Source organism: Peromyscus californicus, unplaced genomic scaffold (genome assembly GCF_007827085.1).
Source record: "Peromyscus californicus insignis strain IS unplaced genomic scaffold, ASM782708v3 Scaffold_16__1_contigs__length_79575227, whole genome shotgun sequence".
NCBI lineage: Eukaryota > Metazoa > Chordata > Mammalia > Rodentia > Cricetidae > Peromyscus > Peromyscus californicus.
The window spans coordinates 28138490-28163279 of NW_026294458.1; the positions used below are offsets into that span (position 1 = coordinate 28138490).

The 24790-nt window shown below is 43.2% G+C and overlaps 1 protein-coding gene across 2 annotated transcripts in view; it reads left to right on the forward strand.

The window, feature by feature from the left end:
- Usf3 (upstream transcription factor family member 3) overlaps positions 1–24790 on the forward strand; it is a 70487-nt gene that overhangs the window by 32381 nt on the left and 13316 nt on the right. Inside the window, exons 2-6 of one of the 2 annotated variants that reach the window (XM_052740755.1) lie at positions 7790–7905; positions 9462–9526; positions 11279–11307; positions 13728–13810; positions 22793–22889. In XM_052740755.1, the coding sequence (XP_052596715.1) occupies positions 9480–9526; positions 11279–11307; positions 13728–13810; positions 22793–22889 (256 nt within the window). In that variant the 5' untranslated portion in view covers positions 7790–7905; positions 9462–9479. Of the gene's footprint in view, positions 1–7789; positions 7906–7943; positions 8028–9461; positions 9527–11278; positions 11308–13727; positions 13811–22792; positions 22890–24790 lie in introns of those variants that run through there. The other variant, XM_052740756.1, reaches the window with a different exon arrangement.

The following is a 24790-nucleotide window of genomic DNA, read 5'->3' on the forward strand; positions in this document are numbered from 1 at the left end:
TCTATTTCTAGGAGTCATTGTTACCTCTTTCTTGTAGCTGGAGTTTTTCTGTGTCCCGACCTGCTGGCAGTTGGGGCAAATCTCTCCCACTAGCGTCCCCCAAGTAAACACACAGAGGCTTATATTATTTATAAACTGTATGGCTGTGGCAGGCCTCTTGCTATCTGTTCTTATATCTTAAATTAACCCATTTCTATGAATCTATACCTTGCCATGTGGCTCTTGGCTTACCAGTGTCTTACACCATGTTTCTCCTGGCGGTGGCTGGCTGCGTCTCTCCACCTCAGCCTTCCACTTCCCAAAATTCTCCTCTCTCTTTGCCCCACCTATACTTCCTGCCTGCCTACTGGCCAGTCAGCACTTTATTTATCAATCAATCATCCCCAGCACTTCCCCTTTTCTTTTTTTTTCAAAAAGGACGGTTTTAACTTTCACATAGTAAAATTACATATAACAAAACAGTTATCAAGCAAGAGTTACAGTTATAATAGCTATTCTTTTTATAATATCTAGTCTATTTGTATTTGGCAAAATTAAAGATATTTTATCTATCCCATATTTGTGAGTCTAAGGTTTCATATCTAACTTATCTTTTGTCATGACTAAGGAAATTATGACTATCTAGTCTTCAACTACATCAGAGACCTCAGAAGGATACAATATTACCTGAGAAACGGGAGGACACAAGCAACTTTTGGGAGTCTTGTGAGAGTAGAAAGAGACAGCTGGCAGCCTGGACAGTCATCCAAAGTTCCTCTGTAAAGTTGGGGCATCTGTCTTCAGCCCACAGGCCTAGAGTCTTTTAGTCACTTCTCTCTGTGTCCTGTAGAATGTCTGGCAGTTTCCTCTGCGAAGCAGGAACCTGAAGGACTGTTTTGCCAAGCAAAGTTCAGTGGTCACCTTCCTATGGGTCCTGCATGTTCAGTCATTCAAGCAGTCCAGGCAAGAACAGTTTCTTGCCCAAATGGCTGTTTTTGCCAAGAAGAAGATAAATTCCATATACAGTGTCTTCAATACCCATCCCCCTCCCTGAAGTAAATTGGTGCTGCCAGGAGCAGACATGTCTCACTGTCCAGAAAGTCTAAATTTTTAAAACATTTTAAATGCCATATTCTATAGGTCTTTGAAGTATTTGAAGATTACCTATCTATCTGAAATATATCTATGTATACCTAGAAAACTTAACTAACATGGCTACAAGTTTGACTATCATAGAAAATCAATTATTAATCTGTATTTTTTAATTATCCATTGCAATCTAAATGAGTTACATAAACATAATACCTCAATATACTCATATATATACTCAAATGAGAGTATATATAGTATAACAAAACTAAGCCCTGGTGCCTCTGGAGCTTGGGATCTGTGGAGTTTGGATGGCAGCTGGAGACTGTTGTAGAGAAGCTGCAACAGGAAAATCCAGACTTGCTCAGAGGGCTTGGAGAAAGAAAGGAAAAGCCAGCTGGCGGTGTGGCAGCTCCAGGGGCTGATAGTGACTGCAAAGTCAGGGGCAAGTGGCTATCTTGTAAATAGTGCCCCAAGGTGACACATTTATCTAATTATTCTTTATCATTAAAAAATCAGGAATCAGGTATCAGGGTAAGAACCTGAAAGACCAGAGAAGCAGGGGAGCAGCCACCAGTCACCTCCTACCTCTTCCATTCCTTCCTCCAAAAGGGCCCAGATCCTCCCTCATCCTCGCCTTACTACTTCCTGTTTCCTCTCTGTCTACAGTCCTCCAAACCTCTAAGGTTAATTTTGATCAGCTAGTGGCTAGCTCTGCCCTCTAACTCCAAGCAAGCTTTATTTGTCAGAACACGATCAAAATATCACATAGCAGACCAGTGTGGCTCCTTGATCTTCCTACTTCTCCAGCCTCCCTAGTGTTGGAAGGACAGGCTTGTACCACTGTACCTAGTGTGCTCTTGCTCTCTCTCTCTCCAGTTTTTTTTAGGGCACTTATGTGGAGGTCTAAGGCTGACTCACAGGGGTCATTTGTCTTCTTCCACCGTGTGGATCCTGGGATAGAACTCAGGCTCTCGAGTATGGAGGCAAGCGCCTTTGCCCGCCATTTCAGCAGCCCATTTCATTTGAAGCACAAAAGCTTCTACTTTTAATGAAGTTTTTTTTTTAATCACTTGTTGTAGCGAGCACATACCCCAGTTACGGGGGAGGAATAATCACTCTTGATTCAGACTTGGTATAACACTCATTTATTCACACAGTAAGATTACAAGCAATATTCATCCTGTCTTCCAAATGGAAGCAGGAGTACCTCTCCGGGTATACAGGTCCGGACTCGCCACGTCTGTTCCTCTGGATCTTGGGTCAGCCTTCCTCAGGTCAGCCACGTCTGCACTGGGGACAGGATCTCACGTCTCTGGCAGAGGAGAGTCGTCTCGCGCGAGGGCCTGACGAGCTCTGTTGGTCGGGTCTGAGGCTTCATCTTTTATATTCTTTCCTGGCTAGGTTTCTAGTCTTATCCCTACTTCCACACATAGCTTATAGCTTATCACTACTCCATTTGTGGTTTACTTACATCATTCTATTGCTTATCACTCCTGACCAGGGTTGTTCACCCTAGGCCTTACATGTGTTCCTTACACTTGTGCTTTCAACAGTTTTGTAGTGTTGTTACATTGAATTAGACATTTTAAAAAATACTTTAAATTACATGTATAGGTATATATCTGTGTATGAATGTGTGTATGAGTGCAGTACCCACTGAGGCCAGAAGAGCATCTCATATGGAGTTAGTTACACCCATGCACTGCCTGAAATGGGTGCCGGGAACTAACCTAGGGGCCTATGTAAGAGACTTCCGTGTTCTTAACTGTTGAGTCCTCTCCCCGGCCCCCATTTGCATGTGAATGTCCAGGTGTCCCAGCTTTTCTTTGTTGAAAAGTCTGTTCTTTCCGCTCCTTGAGTGGTCCTGGCTGCCTTGTCAGAATCAGTTTGTCTCAGATGTAAAGATTTGCTTCTGTACTCTTTGTTTTTTTTTTTTTTTTTTTTTTTTTTTTTTTTCCAGACAGGGTTTCTCTGTGTAGCTTTGGAGCCTGTCCTGGATCTCACTCTGTAGCCCAGGCTGGCCTCGAACTCACAGAGATCCGCCTGGCTCTTTCTCCCCAGTGCTGGGATTAAAGACGTGCGCCACCACCGCCCGGCTTGCTTCTGTACTCTTCACTCGGTTTCGTTAGTCTCTGTGTTGGCACCATTCCAGTTTAATTGCTCTAGCTTTGTAGTAAGCTTTGAGACTGGACTCTTCGGCTTTGGTCACCTTCCCAGTCTCACTTTTAAACGGTGTCAGTGCTAGAATTCCAGTTTCAAATTCTAATACACGGAAAGCAAGCGATTTGAATATTTTGTTGTACAAAAAGCTAAATCTGATTGCTTCTGTGTTACGTGGCTTTGAGTTGGTGCTTTTGCCTTCTAAGTTTTCTAGGCTGATGTTTTAGCTCCAACCTGTGATGGGAGGCTGAGGCAGGAACATCAGTGTAAGACCAAGTGGACTATGTAGTATGTTCGTTGGCAGTCTGTGCTAGATGAGACTCTCACAAAAAGAGAGAAGAAAGAAAAGATTATTAAGGTGTCATTCGTATACCTCCTTCACTCAGTGTCCACTCCAGTGGTTTTAACCTGTTCACAGTGCTGTATAATCATCGCCATAGTCAAAATTTTAGAACATTTTTATCACCCAGAAAAGAAACTCCAAGACCATTAGTTGTTGCAGGGAACCCGGTGGATGAGAACCGGCCACCAAAGGCAACAAGTGCAGAGACTGACAGGCCAAGGGGAACTGCAGGCAAGTCCAGGAGTTCACCAAATGCAGTTTATTAGAGATTCAGGGAGCTGCCTTGGGCAGCAACAAGACAGGAGGGTCCTGGCGCCCTCACAGGCAGGAGGGATGGGGCCGGACGCTGAGCTGGACTATGCTATGCAAGGTAGTCTTCCACCCACCAGAGTGTACCTGGGCTTTCTTTTAGAAAAACAAACAAACAAACAAACAACAGCAACAACAAAAACTCATGTAACTAATATGTCATTTGCTAGGTAAGAAACTGTCCAGACACCGTTGACCAGCACAGAATGCTCAGCTGACCGTCTAGTGACTGTCTGTCCTTATGGTGTTTGTAATTCGTGCCGGTGGCACTTAATGGACAAAGTGGCAGTCCGTCAACAGAAAAATGGATAAACAGCTAGTGTTCTAGGTTCATCCTTAGTGAGAAAAAGGAGCAGACTCCTGGAAGAAAGTATATACATTTATATTCAACTGAGTGTAAGCTTGCCCCAAGAGAATTCCAGCTAATACATCTGTATAAAGTCGAGAGGAGGAAACAGGACAGTGATTACTTCTAAAACTGGGAAGGGATTGACTAGGAAAGGCCAAGAAAGAACTTCGTCTGGCGATAATGTCTGTCGTTTGATGAGGATTGGGTCACAGAAGTGAGTGCATCTATCAAAGCTCACTGAATGGTGTACTTAAGCTGTTGGAATTAGTGTGTGAGTTTTACCTCAAGGGGAAAAAGGTCCGAGACAGTGTGACTTGATGGAGGAGATCTGAGGACCGACCACCATGTGTGAACCACTGGGTTTGACTGCTTTCCCAAGAATTGTTTCTTTCCACACAGATATAATTACTCATAGATTATTAATATAATATTTTAGCATTTATCTTTAAAAATTCATGGTACTTTAACTATTTTAAGGAGTATGTTTATTTAGTCATATAAATATTGTATTAAAATGCCGTTGGGCTGTGTGTGACTCGGTGGTCTAAGGCCCTGAGTTATTTGACCCCAGTGCCAAGAAGAGAAGAAAAGCCATGTCTTCATTAGTAGGTTTATTGGTCAGTAGACAAAGATTATGATAATGTAGTCTTTTATTCTGGTTATTTTTTAACATCAGGAATGTAATTTTGGAGGGTGGAGAGCTGGTTCCATCAGTAAAGTGCTTGCCGCATGTGCTTGAGGACCCAAGTTCATGTCACCAGCACCATGTAAAAGCTAGGCATGGCACACATCCCTGTAATTCTAGTGCGTCGGGAAGAGACAGGAGTACTCCTGGGGCCCTGCTAGTCAGCCAGTGTCTGTCTCACAAGCAAGAGCCAAGGAGGAAGCACCAGCATCAACCTCTGACCCCTCTGACCCCCCCCCCCCTTCTGTCTCTGACAGGAACTTACTGTGTAACTCCAGCTGACAAGTTCATGACCCTCCTGCCTCAACCTCCTTGGTGCTGTGATTACATCCATGTGCCACCATACCAAAGATTGTGTATTTTGCTGGTTTTCTGAAGTTATTTTTCTGAAGGTGTGTGTGTGTGTGTGTGTGTGTGTGTGTGTGTGTGTGTGTGTGTGTGAACTCCATGGGGTTTTAAGTGTAGAATTATGTCATCTACAAATAGGAATAATTTAACTACTTCCTTTTCAATCTATATCCCTTTTAGATCTTTTTGTGTGCACGTGTACATATGTGTCTGATGTATGTATGCATATGGGCTTGTGTCTGTGCATATGTGGACATGTACACTTACCTGTGCATGCACATATGAAGACCAGAGGTTGGCCTTGAGTATCTTCCTCCATTGCTCTTGACCTTATTTTAGTTCCATTTTGCTTTGTTTTGTTTCCCCAGACAGTTTCTCTGTGTAGCCCTCACTGTGCTGGAACTCCCTTTGTAGACCACGGTGGCCTTGCAGAGATCTGCCTGCCTCTGCCTCCTGAGTGCTGGGATTAAAGCGTGCACCACCACACCTGGCTATAATTTTTAAAGATAATAAAGGCATGCACCACCACACCTGGCTATAATTTTTAAAGATAATAAAGGCATGCACCACCACACCTGGCTATAATTTTTAAAGATATCATTTTTAAAGATAATAAAGGCATGCACCACCACGCCCAACTCTTATTTTAATTTTTTTAAAGATAAGGTCTTTCACTGAACCTGGAGCTTGTTGGTATGGCTGGACTTTGACCCGTGAGCCTCTGGGATCTGCCTGTCTCCATCCATCCATTCTGGGATTACAGACATGTGCTGCTATCCAGCCTTTTTATGTGGGTGCTGAGGATCTGAGCTTGACTGCTTATGTTTGCACAGCAGACACTTTGCCCCTGAGCCACTTCCCCAGCCCTAGAAAAAATATTTTGAAGTGTTTTGAGAAGCTCCACATTGATTTTCATAGTGGCTGCAATAGCATACACTCCCTTGAATAGCATTTCCATTACAACCAGGAACAGTAAGAGTGTCTGCCTTCTTCACTCTTATTTAGTGTCGCTCTCAAAGTCCTAGCCAGAGCAAGAAGACAAGATAGAAAGCTATGGAAGGGGGGCAACCAAATGGAGAGTTAGTGATAGAGGAAGTCACCTGGTGTCCTTCTGTGGCCTCCACACGTGGGTACACCTACACACTCATGTGCACACACAAACACACAAGAAAAAAACTAACTAAAAATAGACTTTCCGTATATGTGTGACCCATTCTTGGTATATGCCATTTCTGGGCATAAACCCAAAGGATTATATATGCTGTTATTATAGAGACACTTGCCCATCCATGTTTATTGTTGCTCAAGGAAATAGAATCAGCCTAGATGCCCATCAACAGATGAATGGATACTGTAATATACACACACACACAATAGAGTTTTATTCAGTTGTAAAGAAAAATGAAGTTATGAAGTGTGCAGCAAATGAATGGGACTGTAAAACATTTTTAAGTAAGGTAAACCTTGGCTCAGAAACATGAATCCCACATGTTCTCTCTCACCTGTGGACTCACAGACATGAAACTCACAGATAGAAAGCACTGGTACCCTCTGGATAGTTCTTATTATCTATGCCTGGGAAACATTACCCTAAAATAGAGCTAAGTTTCTCAGACTTTTTAGGAATAGAGAAAGAAAAGAAAGGAAAAGAGAAAAGGATGTCATCTAAGAAGATCTAGGATCCTAGGCCAGTCTGAGACGAAGCTGTAAAGTATGTTGTTACATACACAGTGCACATGCCTTCAGCCTGTTTCCTAGCTCTGAGCAAGTTTTCAGTCACTCCTACAAAAAAGAATGGGGCAGGGAGATGGCTTAGCACTTAACATGCTTGCTGTGGGAGCAAGAGGACCAGAGTTCAGATCCCCAAACACCACAAATACCAGAAGGTTGCTCACCTGCAATTCTAGCCTCTGGAGGTAGAGATGGGGTCCCCAGAACAAGCTGCCTAAGGAGACTAGCCATGTTGACAGCAAGCTCTGAGTTCAACTGAGAGTCATTGTCTCAAAAAGAATAAAGTAGAGGGCAATCAAGACAACTGGCGACACCTGTGGATGTCCTCGTGCCTGCACACTCACACACTCATATGTGCCCACACACATGTGAGCACTCACCACACAACGCCCATTCATGCATAAGTAGAGAAGAAATAAAATTTTACATAAGGGAAAAAGGAAATGGAAAGGTAATTTTAGAATTGAGGGCTGGTCTTAATATTAGACATAGCATGGAGGTCTTCGGAGATCCATGAGTAATAAGGGTCCCAGGGACCATGAGCAAACAGAATAGAAGAGAGCATGTCCACATGCCCTCCCCTGCCTGTAAGACCCCCGTTTGTAGGGTAGAACATAGTTGCCCATTGGAAAAAGGCTTTCGAAAGCAATTACATTCACATGTTCTCCAGTGGTGGAGAGCAGTCAGGCGCATCCTTCATGCTTCGCAAACCTGCCTGCGTGCCATTAGTTGCCAGCTTCATCTCATGCATACCTGGTGCCTGTAAACACTCATGGGCTTTTCTTTTTTATAGTAAGAAGAAAACATAACCTATAGAGACCATCTTCTGGCAGAAGATGATAGATTTGAACCAGAAAGAGGAGGAGCTGGAAGCCAGGAATCCAAAGTGAAGAAACTGCGAGCCCTTGGGTGAGAGAGGAGACGGGTTGTTTGTGTACTTAGGTGCTGACTGCCCCACACTGCTGTTATGTGGTTACCCACGGTGAGTGGTTGTCTGTAAGGAGAAGGTGGAACAGGAACAGGCTGCTGAAGTGAGTTGTTTTTAAAAAAAGAAAATCGTAATGCTTCTTTTTTTGTGGTGTGTGTGCGTCTGTGACACGTGTGTGGAGGTCAGAAAACAGCATGCAGGAGTCAGTTCCTCTTTCTACGGTGTGTATCTTGGGGTGGAACTCAGGTCTTCAGGCTTGGGAGCTCTGTTACCCACTGAGCCCTCTTCCTGGTTTCCACTACACATTCTCCACAGGCCACATCAGTCAGGACATCTGTCTGTCCCTTGCCTGCCTTCCCTCCTTTCGAGGGTGGATACTTGTTCTGAAATATCTCAGAACTGACATTCCTGGATTCCTGTTGCTGCTGGGAACCATGGTGTTGTGCCTTCCTTGCGTTATTTCATCCCCTTCTCAAAACAACCCAGTTGTGGAGATAAAACAACTGAGACTCTAAAGGGGTTAAACAGTTTGCCCACAACCAAACAGCTAGGGAGTGGCACAATCCGTTTTTAAACTCCTGCTTTGTGAGTTCACCTCTATACTTAGCACCTCCTTTCCCTTCCCAGAAGAAAAAGAGGGAGCTGCGTTTGTACCTCCTTCCCTGTAGCCCAACAAGCACCCTAGCTTGACAGCCTCTTTTGGAAGGTTGGTTGCCAGTTCCTGAGAGTTAAGCATTAACATTTTCATTATCAAACTCTGGAAAAGTCAGAGAGGACCAAAAGAAGTCACCATGGTATTGCTGACCTTGCATGCCCGCACTTTCATGTGTTAATGTTTCTGCTTCCAGGCCTTTTCCTTTATGTATATTTCCCTATAGGACATCTGTTTTCAGCCGGGTAGTGATGTATGCCCATAATCACAACACTTGGGTAGCTGAGACAGGAGGATTACCAGTTTTGAGACCATCCCTGGACTATATAGTGAGACCCTGTCTGAAAATAGAGAGGGGGAAGAGGAAAAAGAATGGAGACAGAAAGGGAAATCCACTGTCTTCATGCTTTAAGTATCGGTAGAGTTTTCGCACCCACATTGTAGTGAGTCTCCATTGAGACTGCTGGCACCTGGCAGCTAAAGAAAGCCTCACCATGATTTACATCTGCTGCTTATAATAATGTCTGTCCTTTGTTGTTTCTGGAGAGTCATCTGGCAGTGTGTTCTTACAGTTCATGCTGGCCAAGCACTTTACCAGTGAGATCTTACTGTGAAGCCCAGGCTAGTCTGACACTTGCCATGCAGCCCAAGCTGGCCTTAACTTTATGATCCTCCTGCCTCATCTTCCTAGTACTGGGATTTCAAGCATGTATCCTATTTTCTTAAACCTTTTTAATCTACAACACCTGGTCAAGTGTTTTTTGTTTATTTTTGTTTGTCTGTTGGTTTGGCTTTTTGGTATTAAAATGGAATTTGCCATTTGATTTCTCCACACTCTGGAATGACTAAGTGTCTTGGTGTATCTGTCTTTTTATCCCTTTGTAGGTTCCTATCACTGTCACCATGCCAGAAATGACAGAGCATGAGACACCTATGAAAAAGCAGCACAGGTGTGTATCCACAGCCCCAAATAATACCATGTAGGCAGGTAAGAAACAGAATTAGCTCCCAGTTTGCTAAACAGTCCTTAGTGAACTTGCATTTGGATGCCTAGAAAATAATTAATCTCCAAAATATGTGTGGATGGGTAGAAATAGATTTACTAAAAGAGATACATGGATCAAATTTACCCGTCCTTATTTTCTCAGCAGTGTGACAGATAAGAATGGTCATCAGTAGTTGAAGCATATCAGTCACAAGGGGCTCACAGAGACTGAACTGACAACCAGGGAGGCTGCGTCAGACTGACCTAGGCCCTCTGCATACATGTGACAGTTGTGTAGCGTGGTCTTCAGTGGGAGTGAGGGCTGTCTCTGACTCGGCCAGCTTTTGAAACCCTGCTCCTTATACTGGGTCACCTTGCCCAGCTTTGGTAGGAGGGGAGGTGCTTAGTCTTACTGCAACTTAATATGCCATGTTTGGTTGCTATCCATGGGAGGTCTGCCCTTTTCTGAATAGAAACGGAGGAGGGGTGGATGGGGGGTGGGCAGAGGGGAGGTGAGAGGAGGGACTGGGAAGAGAGGAGGAAGGGAAAACTGCGGTTGGGTTATAAAATAATAATAATTTTAAGAAATTATCTCAAATCTATGTTACATGTTTGCTTTCTAAGGACATTTTCACTGGCATCCTGAAACATTTAGATTGTATTTAATTTATAACATTATAATCCATTAATGACAATATACATAGCATTACTTTTATTTTCTTATAACCCCTTTCCTGAGTTTCTAGCATTTTAGGCCATGTCTGCTTAGAATTGTGTGGCCACTGTTTTTAATTAGGTTGAAACTACTATATTCTCTTTTCTTCCCAAATTGGGGAAAGCTAGTGTGTTGGGTAATTAAGAAAAAGGGAAAGTCAATGTCTTTAGTGGAAATTTTAAGAAAAGGTAAGAGTTTGGATGACCTGAGTGCGCAGATGGAAAGATGACTCAGATGCACTGACACTAAGTGCTGTTGTCCCGCATCCCCTCGCTGGGAATCGAGACGCTGCCCTGCACATTGCTCCATCTCCTCCCCGGCACATCGCAGTGAAGTCCCATTTTCAGATAGTGAAGCTTTTCTGGATTGAGTCTGTTCTCACATGTGGTTTCTGGGTATATAGAGAGAATTGTTCTTACTTCCTGAAATTATTATCTTGTTGTTCAAATCTTAAATGGTCTTTTAATTAAAAACCCAGAGCCAGATATTGGGGTGAATGCTGAAAGATCGCAGAAGCAGAGCAAGCCACAGCTTCCTCACCTCGCCAGCTCCCTAGCCGATCCTGTTTCCTCAGACTGAAAGCCTCTGAGTCCTCACCCAAAAGGCTCTCAGCTGAACTGCTTCAGTTCCAGTTTCCTGGAGCCTTACATACTTTTCTCTGTCCAGCCATGTCACTTCCCAGATTTAAGGTGTGTGTGCTTCCCAGTACTGGGATTAAAGGTGTGTTCCACCCCTGCCTGACCTCTATGTCTAATCTAGTGGCTGGCTCTGTCCTCTGATCCTCTGGCAAGTTTATTAGGGTACACACTATATCACTACAATATCTATTAAGATTATCTGTATTAAGGTTCTTATACCATGATATGAACCAATTTTCTTTTCTTTGGGTGATTCTTTATTGCTGCAACAAAGACAGTTTCATAATACTCATTTTAATGGTTATGAGAGTAAAGATTCTTTTTTATTATGCTCACGTTACCTGTTTGTGCGCTTCTGTTTCAGAAAGAAGAATCGGGAGACACACAATGCAGGTGCGTACCGCAACTTGAACTCTGCTGGAATTACTTATGCTGCGGCTGATTATGCACCTTTTTATGTTGCAACATGGAATTATTTGTTATATTTCAGAAAGGGCAACTTTATTGTCTTTATTGACAAAATATTCCCAGAGCCTCATGGAGCTGACTGTGTGATATCTGATTTGTAGCCTACTTTGGATTTGTTATGATATTAGAATATTTGGGGGGCTAGAGTTGGAAGGGCTTCACTCAGGACGCTGGGAGAATAAAGGATATAGAGGGGCAGCTCCCTGAGGAAGGAAGAGATGAGCCGTGGGCTCTTTGAGTGTGGCAGTCTTCCTTCTGAGATAAAGTCTGTCTGTGTGACCCAGGCTGGCCTGGAACTCACAGAGATCCACCTGCCTCTTCCTCCTGAGTGCTGGCATTACAGGCTTGTGCCGCTACACCTGGTGCATGTGGACAATCCTAAATTGTACGGACTTCTATTATAGAAACAAATGTATAAAATCAATATGATCTTATCTCTAATGTTAGAAGTACAGGACAACCTCAGATAAATGTACAATATTCATTTTGTATCCATTTTCACTTTGACACAGTATGAAACATTTTATTTTTAATCAGAGACTGCATTCTACATTCAGAAAAAAAATTAAAAATTGCTTTCTGTTAATCTATATCCATAACTATAGCTATACATAGAGGATCTTTTGGGAGAGTTTATCCAGAAAGATACATTGAACACTGGTGAGATGAGTTTGTCACCTTTGAAATCCACTCTTAGATAACAGTGAGTACTATTGCTAGAAAATTAATAAAGTAAGCCACACTTAAAAGCCTAGAAATCAGTTATTAAAAAGGAAGACCTTAAGAGATAGCCAAGAGTAGTGTGTGTGTGTGTGTGTGTGTGTGTGTGTGTGTGTGTGTGTGTGTGTGAAGGTGCCCACAGAGGTTTAGATCCCCTAGGAGCTAGAATTACAGGTGGTTGTGAGCCATGTAATAGGAGTGCTAGGAACTGGATCTGGTACTCGGGAAGATCAATACATGCTCCCCACTGCTGAGCCATCTCTCTAGCCCTTAGGCATGTTTTTACTTTCAGCATCTTACAGAAATTATCTAGATGAACTCTTGTGAACTCTTACAGTCTGGAACATTTTGGCAGTTAATTGACAAGTTTTCAGTTGCCCTGTGTCCTCATTTCTGTTACCATAGTAAAATATCCTGACCAAAAGCAACATAGGAGGAGGAGCAAATTTATTTGGCTTACAGTTCCAAGTTACTTCCATTAGTGAAGGAAACTCAAGGCAGGAACTCAAGCAGCTAGTCACATTACATCCAAGGTCAAGAGCAAACAATAAACACATTCTTGTTTGCTTTCAGCTACCTTTTTTCTCTCTTGTGCCATTAAGACCTCATCCTAGGGAATGGAGTCACCCACAGTAGACTAGGTTTTACTGTATCAATTTTCAATTAAGACAGTCCTCCATAGATAAGCCCACAAGACAACCTGATATAGGCAATTCCTCATTAAAATTCTCTCTTCCTAGGTGATCGTAGGCTATGTTAAGTTGATGTTAAAGCTAGCTGGTACTCCCTGTTTCTTAGATAGAAAAGATCCTTCCTGGCCAGAGTGGGTATCTCAGAAACTATAGAAAACCAAGCCAATGCCTTTTCTTATCTATTTTAAGATACAACCAACAGCTGCTTCTATTCCAGAAAGGCCTAGTCATCCTACACTAGGTGTTTTAAGGTTCTTAAAATTTAAAGAAAGGTCTCACTTGCCAAAAAGAGTCAGCTTATGGTAACTTATTAGTGGTGGCTTTAAATTTGCTTATTGGGCTGCTGTGATGACTCAGCAGGGGGAGTGGCTTGCCACTGAGCAGGGTAACCTGAGTTTGATAACTGGAACAGACATGATGGAAAGAGAGACCTGACTCCAGCAAGTCATTGTGTGACCCCATGTGTGTGCTGTGTACATACACCTACACATGTGCATACACACACATACACACACTAAAATAAATAAAAAATACATGTAACAAGATGAAAGTGAATTTGAAAAATAAATTTGTTATCAATAAATTATAATGGAAAGATAGCCTAATAACAATTCCTTTTTAATTGTTTTAATGTAGTTATTTATGGTTTTCTTTACAATGTTTATAAAAGCGCATTTATTTCACAACATTTGACTTAAAATATTGCATTCTTAGAAACTTTATGTACAACCTTACTTGTCTTTGATAAATAATGATTTTTGGCTCAAGGTTGAATCTCTTTTCCTATGTCCATGCTAGGGAGGTGCTCTGCCACTGAGCTACAGCCCCCGGCCTCTTCTATATGACTCTTTCCTGACCGTTCCTTTGCCCTGGGAAACTGGGCATTTTAACCACGTAGTAGAAGGGTTGCTAATGTGTTTCTCCTCTTTCTAGTGGAGAGGCACAGAAAGAAGAAAATCAATGCTGGGATAAACAGGATAGGAGAACTGATCCCGTGTTCCCCTGCTCTGAAACAGGTAGGCGCCCCTCACCCTCTGAAACAGGTAGGCGCCCCTCACCCTCTGAAACAGGTAGGCGCCCCTCACCCCCACGCCTGAAATAAGTAGATAGCCACCGTATTTCTTTTCTCTGCTTGTTAGTAGACAGTGCTCTCAATTATTTTGGTTTCTAGAATGATTATTTTTGTTCTCTGTCATTTATCAAGAGGAGGGAGGTTTCAAGTTGATAGCCTCATTTTTCGTTCATTTCATTTTTCTATATACTTTAATTTTTCTTGTGTTTCTAATCATCTCCTAGTACAGTTTTCCACATGGTCAAATGTACCATGTGATTGCTAGACTGTTGTTCCTTTTCCAATGAATTGCTAAAGTAGCACCATGATTAGATTCATATAATCTACTATGTTTCCTAGCTTTGTTTTCTCATCATTAATATTCCTTATGCTTTGAAAATTCTTACCTAGGGTCTTCTAGGGATTTTTAACTTATTCTTCATGCTCTCCATACATGCCCCATCCTCTTTTTTGAGCCAAGGTATTGCTGTGCAGACCAGGACTCAATATTCTCTTGCCTCAGCATCCTTACTTGGGATTACAAGTATGTGTCATCACATCTGGTTTCTCCATGGCCTGTTAAATCCAATTAGTACTTGTAAATCTGAGCTTAATGTATGATACTTTTCCCTAATGAAGGTAATTTTTAATTTCTTAAAATAATGAAGATAAAACACATTGAACACAAAATAAATGATTCAAATAACATGGAATCTTGAGAAACCAAAAGGAAATTGACATCCCACTTTCAAGTTATGACCGCTAATAAAATATTACACGTCTGGCTGGGCGGTGGTGGCGGCGGCGGCGCACGCCTTTTATCCCAGCACTCGGGAGGCAGAGCCAGGCGGATCTCTGTGAGTTCGAGGCCAGCCTGGACTACCAAGTGAGTTCCAGGAAAGGCGCAAAGCTACACAGAGAAACCCTGTCTCAAAAAACCGAAAAAAAAAAAAAAAATTACACGTCTGTCCGCACATGACTTTATCAGTGAGTATCAGTTCTGCTTTGGAAAGTGGCTTCATCGTTTTCATCCAGTGTACATACTGAACTCTTCTTGGTTGTAGATTACTTTCTCATACGATCACCTCTCTTTAATGATTATATAGTATTCCTTTGCAGTTATAGTAACTTTTAAAACTATTTTTAATTAAGTAATCTGTGTAACATATATGTATCCATAGTAAATAGTATTAAAACAATAAACATCAATGTTCTTCCTGCTTCCTAGCCTTAACACAGCTTTCATAGACAGCCGTTCTCAACTGTTTGCTTTGATACTTCGTTTTTCATTTCTTAGTTTTCTGTATACTTTTTAGCTTTTAAAATTGTGTGTGCTGTCTACTCCTGATGTGAAGGCCAGAGGGGGACATGGGATGTCTTCCTTTATCACGCTCCATCTTTTTTTTGTTTTTTACATTGTGTTTTGCCTGCATGTATGTCTGTGTGAAGGTGTCAGATCTTGAGGTGCAAACAGTTGTGAGCTGCCATGTGGGTGTTGACAATCGAACCCAGGTCCTCTGGAAGAGCAGCCAGTGCTCTTAACCTCGGAGCCATCTCTCCAGCCCCCCACTCTACATCTTTTGAAGATGTAGTGCTTTTATTAATTCTTTGAGAATTTCATTTATCACACAGTCTATTTTGATCGTACTCACACTCAGCTTCTTCCCAGCTCCTCCCAGTTCCACTCCCTTCCCCGCCCCTCCCAACAGCATGCCCTTTTTGTTTTTTGTTTTTTAATAACCTACTGGGTCCAGTTTGTGCTGCCCATGCAGTCGTGGATGTGGGATCATTGATTGGTCAACTCACTCCACCTTAATCAATTTCAAGAGGACCACCCAACTCTCATGGTGTGCCTGTTTCTACCCACACCCTGGGGTTAGCTGCAGGGGTAGCCATGCCTGGCTTCATATGTGGGTGGACTCAGGCCTTCATGCTTACACAGCAGGAGTTCTTGCCCTCTGAGCCATCTCTTCAGTCCTGTGCACTTTTAGTTCTTCGCACACATTCAGTGAACTCTTGATGCAATTTTCTGGGTGGCCAAATTACTGCATGACTTCTAGTTTTGCCTTTTTTTTTAAACCCTCTAAGACTTTACTTCCAGAACCTCTTGTCCTCTGTTTTTAATCTTAACCAGTTGGTCTCTTCAATCCCTAGTGGTTACCTTTTTAAGGTTTTCTTATTCTGTGTATTACATCTCATGCCATATGCTTATTTCATGGGTTCTCATCCCTAAGTGTTGTATGGGCTTTCCCTGGAAATTTTCTGGGTCTCCCAGCCCCTAATTCTCTTTTTTCCTTTTCATTTAGGTGTTTTGTCTAAATAAAAATGTTAAGCATTTTATTTAAATGTTTGCTGACATGAGTTTTTGGGGGGTTTTTTTTGGTGTTTTTGTTATTGTTTTGTTTCATACTTGAGAATGAGGTATCCAAAGTCAATCAAAGTTTCTATGCCTTAATTTGGGGACCAGGAGATGTGCTTAGCTCTGGAGTGGCTGAAGGACCCTATAGTAGTGTGGTTCAGTGCAACACCCAGCCCAGTGACTTACTGATCCCAGTGGACGCCAAGATTGCAGCTCAAGGCTGGGCTGCTATTTCTCTATTCACAATTTGCACACTTGCCCCAGGATCACCTTGCAGAAATGACCAGAGAGATTTGTAGGCCCAGTGTGGGCAGTGTGGCAAGTGTGTGGGTATGTGTGGGGGTGTCTTTAAAATGTCACTGGACTGCTTCACCTGGGGAATGTCAAAGGACCCCACAGGGTCATGGAGAGACTCAAGTCAGACTAGGGCTGGGTATAGGACCAGAACTGGTTTGCTAGTGCAGTTGCTTAGGAATTCATCTAGCTTTTCCAGCCTCAGTTTCCTCCTTGGCCAAGTGGAAGGAAGCAGTCTTCGTCTGGCTCCGCACCACCCATGCTCTAGCAGCGTGGAGCTGGGTCTGAGTAAGTGCATGGACTGGGCAGGCTCACCTCAACTTCTGCCTGGGTGCCCTGCCACACTTCCCGCCCCTTTCTGCCCTAAGGGGCACTCTGAGCGTGGCCCTGGTGCTATCCCTGTTTTCAGGCTTCCTGGTTTGGAGGCAGTGCTGCAGGAGAAAAGTCCACCCATGTGGAAGAGACGGGTAGACAGGTCTGTCTGTCGGGGTGTGGTGCTGATCCAGTGACCAACACTCAAGTCTGTGCCCACTCACAATTCTTTCATTATGGATCTAGCCTGGCTTTCCAGATACAACCCTGAACCAGACTCCTCCAATCACACAGGGTGGGATGAGGTGGTGATTCAGCCTTCAGGGAGCTTACCGGTGCCTGGTTGCCCTGTCTCTGGCTCAAGCATAGAAAAGGAGCCCCGAGCAGGCTCACAAAGTGATTGCACAAGGGGGGGGGGGGGGTCCTCTTCCTTCCTCTACTGAAGTTCTGGAGGCCTGCCTGTCTGACTTGAGGGACAGACACAACACCAGGTCGAACCCACTCAAATGGACTAAACTTCAGCTGTTCTAAGTCTCAGCCTGGGGATGTTAGAGATTTGTTCTTAACACTAGGAGACTGGCCTTCTTGGAAATATCCAGAAGGCTGGCCCTAAGGTATCCACACCCCTCCAACTGCACACCCCTCTTCAAAAGAGATACTTATTGGGGCGGGGGGAGCTTGGAGAAAGCATTTATTAATAAAAAGAATCATAAGCTTTTTTAAAAAACTAGTCAAATGTGCTTATGTTTGGCCCTAAATGTTTCGTTTTCCTCAGGAAAGCATCTGTCAGTCTTCCCTGGGGGTAGAATGGTTGAAGAGTGGGAGCCTGCTTGCTAGCGTTCTGGGCTGGTTCAGGGACAGGGCTAGAGAATCTAGAGCTGAAACACAGTATTTTACTTTGTCCTCATCTTGGCTAGTTGTGTTCCAGCTGTGCCTGAGGTTGAAATTTCCTAGTTCCAATTTCACAGGAAACAAATTCACCTTGTGTGGTGAGAGCAGGAAGAGCCGTCTTCCGTTGGCTCAGGACATGGGTGTGGGGAGGTGCCGAGCAGCACTGCTCAGTAACCCTCTCATGGAGCCCTCAGTGGAGCCTTGTACTCACCCTCCTCGGGTAGGATGATAGCAGGGGCTTCTCTGTGTGGAGACTTGGAGGATTTTAAGGCTGGATCAGCTTGCTCCTCAGCATTGCCCCCTTGAACACTTTTTTAAAAAAATACTGACTACTAGGTGGGTCAAACTTTAATAAATATGTGGGATTTTTGTTGTTGTTTGGTTGGTTGAGGTTTTTTGTCTTTAAAAAAACAGACTGCCCCTGCTTTCAGGAGCCTGAGGCAGGAGGTTCACAAGTTGAAGAAAAGGAAAAGGATTGTTTTCTTAACACGGGGCTGATTGTGTTGTACTTTGCTCTTCTTTGACTACATTTTGAGGTACAGGGGCCTCTCAGTACATGTTGGAAGCTGCCTGGTAAAACCTTACCTTCCTACCTACTCTTGGCTTTCATTCCCTGGTGTCCTTTTTTAAACTGTTGCTGCCTTTTAAGCCATGGCTGTCCTAATCAGCAACTGCAAAGACTTCAGCGGAGGGGATTCTGTTCCCTCAGGCACTGACTCTTTCAAAGCTACCAAGGGAACTTATGTAAATCTCTGTCGCTCTAAAGAACTCAAGATTCAAAGGTTGAGGTGGAATTCTGCTCCTCAGAGAGGCTGAATAGCAAGTCACTCACCTCTCCTTGCTCACAGCTCCCAAAAAGCCCTGTCCTTCTCCTTGCCCCCACTTAAAAGCCTTCTCCACCTGGCTCCTCCCTACCACTTCCTGTCAGCTAGTTGCTGGCAGTCTCCTGGCCGCAGGTGTATTTTATTTAATCAAACAAAGGTAACACATCTTTGCATCATTAACAGATGTTCCAGAGCATAAACAAAAGTAACACACCTTAAAATAATATTCTACAGCATTCCCAATTCTTGTAAGTTCGTGAAGAAAGGAAACTGGAACCATTTCAATTTCTTAGAATGTATCTAGAATGTGCAGCAGAGGTCAGTATCCGGCTCCCAGAGCAGAGCAGTTTACAGGTTGTCTTCACAGTTGTTCTGTGACCCGCCTGCTGTCCGAGCAGGGGCAGGTGGCTGAGCATTATCAGGTCCTACTGTTGTTCTGATCCTTGTTTTAAGAAAAGACAGTATTAGTTTTCTCTTTCTGATTTTGCAGTACTGGGATGTGAAACTGGAGCCATACATAATACGTGAACCACACCTGGTTTCCTTTTTCTAAGAGTTTCCTGGGTGTGCATATTGGGTCTCTATAGTGAGTCAGTCGAAGGAACCCAGAATGAAGCTTATTGAATCAAGGTACTAAGTCACGGTGATGGATATATGAGAGAGTAATAAAGGATGGGAGATATTAATACTGTGTACATTGGAGTGGAAGTTAGTCATTCAAGGCCACATGCTTAGTCAAAAGAAAGAAACCAGAAATGGTCAGTGGATAGCCTAAATGTTTCTTAGTAATAACCTGACAAATAAAAGAAATGCAGCCATTAGAGTCAGCTAGCCCCCCAAATGTGATATGAAAATGCCTGTAGGATACATCTTTAGTAAAATGTATTGCATGTTCATAGCATCCTTCTGTCTAGGTAGGGGTGTGTGTGTGTGTGTGTGTGTGTGTGTGTGTGTGTGTGTGTGTGTGTGTGTGTGTGTGAAGACAGTGGAGGTAGAGGTCTAGATGTGCACATATATGCAGGTGCCCAGACCAGAGAAGGTTCTTGGGTATCCTCTATTGTGCCCTCCCTTATTCACTGAACCAGAGCTCACAGGGTTGTTTGTTTGTTTGCTGTTTGTCTTGTTGCCGAGGCTGGCGACCAGCAAACCCCAGCAATCTTGTAGTCTCTGCTCCCCACCCTCAGCACTGGGGTTACACGTGCACACTCACGCGCGTGCAAGCACACACACACACACACACACACACACACACACACACACACACACACGTGGATGCTGGGGATCCAAACTCAGGTCCTCATGTTTGTTCAGAAAGCTCTCTTACCCACTGAACCACCACCCCAGCAGCCCTGTCTCAGCTTTGAAAGAATAGGTCGGCATGCATTATTTCTGGAAGGATATGCATGGAACTTCATAATGATTGTTTTGGGGATGGGATCTGGAGAGCAAGAGCATAGAGGAATGCTGCTTTTCAGTGTTTATCCCTTCATATTTTTTATATTTTTGCCATATGCATATCATGTTTTTGTTCCCTGTGTGTATATGTGTTTGTGTGTTAGTATGTGCCCATGCATGTAGAAGCCATAGGTCAATGTTAGCTGTCTTCCGTGATTGCTTTCCACCTTATTTTTTTGAGACTTGCTCTCACACTGAACCTGGAGTTCAGTGACTCAGCTGAAGTGGCTAGCCAGTGAGCTCCAGAGATCTGCCAGTCCCTGACTCCCCAGTGCTGAGATTTCAGGGGGGATCTGCCATGCCCCGTGCTGCTGATCCGCACTCAGGTCCTCATGCTTGAAGTACATGCCGGGCAAGTACTTCACTGCTGCACCATCTTCCAGCCCCCACACTGTGTTTGCAGCCTTAAAGTTTGTCATGACTGTGGCACTCACGAGATGGCATACTGCTCTTGGAGAAGACCCAAGTTCTGTTCCGAGCACCCATGTCAGGTGACTCATAACCACCTGTGACTCCAGCTCCAAGGGCTCCAGTATCCTCTTCTGAACTCTGTAGGCAACTGTACACGGAATTTTCTCCCACATAAACACACATACATATACACATAATTAGAAATATAAAATAGTCTTCAAAATTTTTAAGGATAAAAAAGTGCTTTAATGTAAAATTTACCCTTCAAAAAAGTTTAGAAATGGAATATTGTAAGAGCATGGCAGTAATACTCAGTCACCTCTGAGATCCCTTTCTCAGCCCATTATTTAGTATACTTTGAGGTTGTGGTTATCAGTAGAGAATAATCTGAAATCTGACATTGACATAGTCTTGAAAACCTCTGTGGCCTCTTCTCCTGCCAGTCTTTACAGTATGCCTCATCCACCATTCCTGTCTTCACACATAACAAGGTCGGCCCTGCCTGAGTGCCTTTGCCTTCTGACCCCGTGACTTGGCTCTTCTTCCTCCAGATAGCCTCAGCATGTGCTGTGCCCCTTTCAGGGGTTTCTTGGCTATCACCTTATAGAGAGGCCTTCCCAATGCTCCCTTTTGAAAAAACAGTATAACAGAGTGTCTTAGTACAGGCTCCAGTTCAAGTAACAAAGTAGAACCGATCCAGTGACTTAACGAAAAACTTAACCTCCCAGTTGTGGAGACTGAGGAGTCCAAAATAAAGATCGCAATCCTTGGGCTGCAGAGATGGCCCAGCAGGTAAAGCAGGACTACTCTGCAGAGGACCTGAGTTTGGATCCCAGCAGCCCTGTCAGGATCTCACAAGTGCCTGGAACTCCGACCAGGAGGATCCAACACCTCCAGCTTCCATGTGCATATAGCCACACAAAGACACAAAATTAAAAATAATAAAATCTTTAAAAATAAAAATATTCTCGTCCTAGTTATGTACTCACGTGGTACCGAGAGAATGATTGCCACACTCTTCTCTTTTTAAAAAATTTATTATTATTCATGTGTATGTGTAGGACACTGCAGAGCCCAGAGAGGCTATTGGAGCCAGTGGAACTGGAGTTAGAGGTGTTGTGAGCCCCCATGTGGGTACTGGCAAACAAACCCAGATCCTCTGCTACAGCAATAAAACCTTAACTGCTAAGCCAGCTTTCCAGCCTGTCTCTTCATGTAAGGCTGCTAATCTGCAAGAGCAGTAAGTGTTCTCAACTCCTGAGCCATCTCTCCATCTCTTACTTCCTGTGGGGGTGTTAATCTCATGCATGAGGGTAGGGCCCTTTCAGACTTCAGCTCCAAATACCACACATCATGGATCAGAAGTGGTGCATATAAATCTGGCTGAGGAACACAAACCTTCAGTCCACATACTACCATCATCAAGTTCCTTCCTCATCCTTGATTTTCCTTTGTATTGCTTCTTGTGTATCACACAAAATCTTTTTACCTAATTTTGTGTGTGTGTGTGTGTGTGTGTGTGTGTGTGTGTGTGTGTGTGTGTGCGTGCGCGCGCGCGCGTGCATGTATGTGTGTGTGGAGGTCAAAGGACAACTTTAGGTATCATTCTTCAGGAACCAAGCATTTTGGCTTTATTTGTATTGTGTTTGCAGGCACACATGTGTATGTGGGTGTACTTGTGTGTGCATGCACATGTGAAGGTCAGAGTCCACTTCCTGTTGTGTTCCTCCGGGGATACCTGTCTTCCACCTTACTTTTTTTTTACATTTGAGATTGGTTGGCCTAGAACTCTATGTAGACAGGCTGGCTTTGAACTCAGAGAGCTGCCTGCGTCTACATCCCAAGTGCTAAGATTAAAGATGTAGGCAACCACACCTATCCCTTCCACGTTTCTTCTGGAGACAGAGCTCTCCCTGGCTTGAGGCTCGCCTGCTGGATAAGGCTGGCTGTCTCCAGCTTCTCAGAACTGGGATTACAAGAGCATGCCACCATGCCTGGCTTTTAAACTTATCTTCAGTGAACTGAAGTCAGATCTTCATGCTTATTCAGCAAGCACTTGACCAACTGAGCTTTCTTCCTAGCTTATCACCTGATTCGTGTGTGTGTGTGTGTGTGTGTGTGTGTGTGTGTGTGTGAGTGTGTGTGTATGTGTGTGAGTGTGTGTGTGTCTGTGTGTGTGTGTGTAGTTTGAGGTTAGATGGTTTGCCTACTTTACTACATAGTAAATGGTCAAGAGATGTGTAATAAATCTAAAATGAACAGTAGAAACTTTTGAACTTTGTACCTAATTTGAATTTTAAAAAGTTACATATCACATGTGATAAATCCAAAGTTTTACATGTCTTCTTACAGGTTTTACCTTTTGATGAAATGTTTAAATGGTCAATTTTTTGTTTTGTAGAGCAAGAACATGATCCTGGACCAAGCCTTTAAGTACATAACAGAATTGAAGCGGCAGAACGATGAGCTTCTGCTCAACGGAGGGAACAGTGAACAAGGTGGAGCATGTGGAGTCGTGCTGGCTCCTGTCTGTTAGACTATGCTCAGGTGTCCGTGTTGCCAGGACATGCACTTGGGGACGTGGAAAACTCCCTGACCCTCAAATCAGAGTAGACTCGAAAGCATTGCAAATGAGATCATGTAGCTGAACTCCGTCCTCCTCTGTGGCTAATTTAATCTTGTAGAAATACATAACTTCAGTCTTGATGACTTCTGTATATTTCATGTTTGCCTAAGTCGTGAACCCAATAGTGTTCAGTCTCCATTGTTCCACTTGGATCTTGCAGTTAGGAGACTCTCACAAGACTCTGACTCATAGAAGAGTTCTGCTCAGTGGAACTCACAAACAAGATCAGAGGATAGATCTGAGCCAAGTTTTAACAATGCATTAACTTAGAAGACCAAAATACTCATTTTGTGATTATTTACATTAATGTAAAGCGTGTATTCAACTACCAGATCATTTAACGATACTTGGTTTTTTAGGTGTAACTTTTTGTGCTGTGGGTTTGGATTTTTCCAGCAGCATTGGAGAGAAGCTGAAAGGAAACACACTCCAAGCCAGTAAAGCTCAGGGTGATAGGCTGTTGAGTGGCCATTTATTATGACCATTTATTATGAAAAGAACAGAGAATTTCCTGTGACAACCTAGTAGACCACCTTAAAAGGAACAATGTTTTACTGAGGTTGGACAGTGCTGTGGAATACTGCTTGCGATGGGCAAGAATGGTATTGGAAACCATGTCTGGGAGGGCAGCATTCAGATCTTCCTTACATTCAGTTAAAAACAGTTGTTTTCCTATGTCAGCTCTCTTTTGATGGTGCAGACCCTTATGGATAAATCCAGCAGCTAGTTAGATATATTGGTGTTTGGGAACATTGTAAAGCACCCCGTAAGATGCACTGAAGGCCAGAATGATCTGCAGCCTTTTTCTAATGATAGCTCCTTTGACTTAGAACACAGAAGCTAAGCCAAACAGTCATGTTACCTTAGAGAAAAGGGAAGCTAATGAAAAAATACCAGGCACACAGGGCTCAGAAAAGTCCTAGCAGCCAGGTCAGGGTGGGGCAGAGCCTAAAGCAGCTTCAGCTGGCTCATTTTTTTGTTGTTGTCCTTTTGGTAGAAAATAGTTTATTTCATTTAATGCAGAGTAGAGGATAACACCTTCTCAAGGATAGACAATGTCAAAGAGACCACTGTGCCCATCGTATCTCAGGCAGGCTTTGTAATAAAGTCTGTAGGAGAAGCTTTACCTTGAGAACATACTCCTGTCCAGGAGATTAACAGGCCCATTTTAATAGATTCCAAATGGGGGGGGGGGGCAATAGTATGCTAGTAGTAGTAAATAGTAGTTTACAGATACACACACACACACACACACAGAGTAATATAATATATATTATATACTATATATAATATAGTATATATATATATAACATGATTATATACAATATATAATATTATAATATGGTAGTGACCCTCCAGTCAGTTCAGAATGTCACATCTTCACCTAGGACTAGAGATAAGCTGTACATCCCATTTCTTTGACCAGTAATTGGAGTCCTGCAGTTCTGATCCTTGGTTTAAAAGCTGCTGATTATGAGGGAGGGACTCATCCCAGTGACCTCCAAGCCTGCTAATAGCTACCTGTGTACCTCACATTTCCTCCTCAAGAGATAAGACCCTCAAGTCATTTAGCAGTTGGACATCTAGTTAGTCTGGCTACTTTGGGCTACAAGAATTTAAGGATTCTGTTCTTGCTGACTTTGAATTACATGAAGTTATGATTGCTGCAGGACTGTCTGAGGATGGATTGACTGTAAACAAGAGGAGGAAAAAATTATGATAGTTAAGCACACAAGGTCCAAGACTGATATAATTACTACTAAGATTATAATA